Source organism: Cynocephalus volans, chromosome 3 (genome assembly GCF_027409185.1).
Source record: "Cynocephalus volans isolate mCynVol1 chromosome 3, mCynVol1.pri, whole genome shotgun sequence".
NCBI lineage: Eukaryota > Metazoa > Chordata > Mammalia > Dermoptera > Cynocephalidae > Cynocephalus > Cynocephalus volans.
The window spans coordinates 186684096-186685614 of record NC_084462.1 but is presented as its reverse complement, the minus strand read 5'-3'; the positions used below and the strand labels follow the sequence as shown (position 1 = coordinate 186685614).

The 1519-nt window shown below is 50.4% G+C and overlaps 1 gene segment (V, D, J or C); it reads left to right on the top strand.

Annotated features, from left to right (window-relative positions):
- Nucleotides 1-422: 422 nt before the first annotated feature.
- Nucleotides 423-1122, top strand: LOC134372884 (Ig heavy chain V region 1B43-like). The segment is given in 3 exon segments: nucleotides 423-468; nucleotides 554-883; nucleotides 1109-1122. Coding segments are annotated over 3 exon segments (390 nt in total).
- The last annotated feature ends 397 nt before the right edge of the window (nucleotides 1123-1519 follow it).

The following is a 1519-nucleotide window of genomic DNA, read 5'->3' as shown; positions in this document are numbered from 1 at the left end:
ACCACAGCCCAGGAGAGGGTCCACGGAAAGAAATGAGGTTTGTGCTGGGATCAGAACTGCAGAAGCAAGACCCAGAGCCTGAGTTTATGTGGGAGAGTTGCACAGAACACAGGGGTTGAAGGAAGGCAGATCTGCGCTCAGAAAGCTGGGGCCACATTATGCCATGTAGCTCACCAAGTTCCCTCCCATACCATAAATACATGTCAAATAATTACAAAAAAAAAACAACATATAAGCACTTCAAAAAATACAATAGTTCCCACCTCAGTTCCTCAGCACTTATAAGGACAGAGCTCCCCCACATGCAAATTGTCCTTCAGGCTCCAGGGTAAATGTAGACTCATGGGTGGTGGAAGCTCACAGGTCTGTCCTCAGACAGGGCTCAGGTCTCCGGGGAAGGCAGAGTTGAGATCTAACAGAAGATGAGACTGTGGGGTCTTCTCCTTTGCCTGGCGACAGCGTCCCAAGGTGAGTATCTCAGATGTCACACATGGCTCTATGATATGATTGTGCCTGCATGTGACTGACATTGATTGATTCTCCTTGTCTCCAGGTGTCCTGTCCAAGGTACAGCTGCAGGAGTCGGGCCCAGGACTGGTGAAGCCCTCGCAGACCCTCTCCCTCACCTGCACAGTCTCTGGTGACTCCATCACAACCAGTGGTTCTGGTTGGAACTGGATCCGCCAGCCTTCAAGGAAGGGGCTGGAGTGGATGGGATACATTGGTTATAGTGGAAGCACAGCTTATAACCCGTCCCTCAAGAGCCGCACCTCCATCACCAGAGACACATCCAAGAACCAGTTCTCCCTGCAGCTGAGCTCTGTGACCGACGAGGACACAGGCGTGTATTACTGTGCGAGAGACACAGTGACAGGAAGTCAGCGTGAGCCCAGACACAAACCTCCCTGCAGGATACAGGAGGGGTCTGGGCTGCAGGGAGCGCTCAAGGCCCACCCAGCTCCTGTGCCCCATGGAGCAGGTGCAGAGAGGGGATGGGCGTTCCCCCTGGGATCTGAGGTTTCCTCTGCTCTGCTGACTCTCAGATGTCCCTCAGGGTCAATTCCTGCTTTATTCTTTGTGACTCTAATTTCTCACATTCTCACTGCAGTCCACACAGAGTGAAGCAACTTTCCTCATGTGCAGATGAGAAGGTTCTTTTCACTGGGGCCTTTTCTTTCTCAGGATTTTTTATGACCTGTTCTCTTTTCTGACACACAAATCCTTAAGATCTAGTACTATTTTTTCCAAAACCTTAGATCAGTCCAGGAGCACACAGTCCCTAATTCAGCATCTTTCCCTACATAAAGTGCACCTGCACCCACGTGGTTATTATCATCCTACACGACCTCTGTACATGGTGTATCTATCCTCAATGAGGCATTTTACCATCTGGATCCCCATCTACTTTATGGACATTGATGTTCAGAATTTGTCCCACTCTCTGTCCATTCCTCAGTGTCCTGGATGGAACAGCAGCTACCTGAGGGCCACACACAGCTCTTCTGTTTCCATGTGGAGG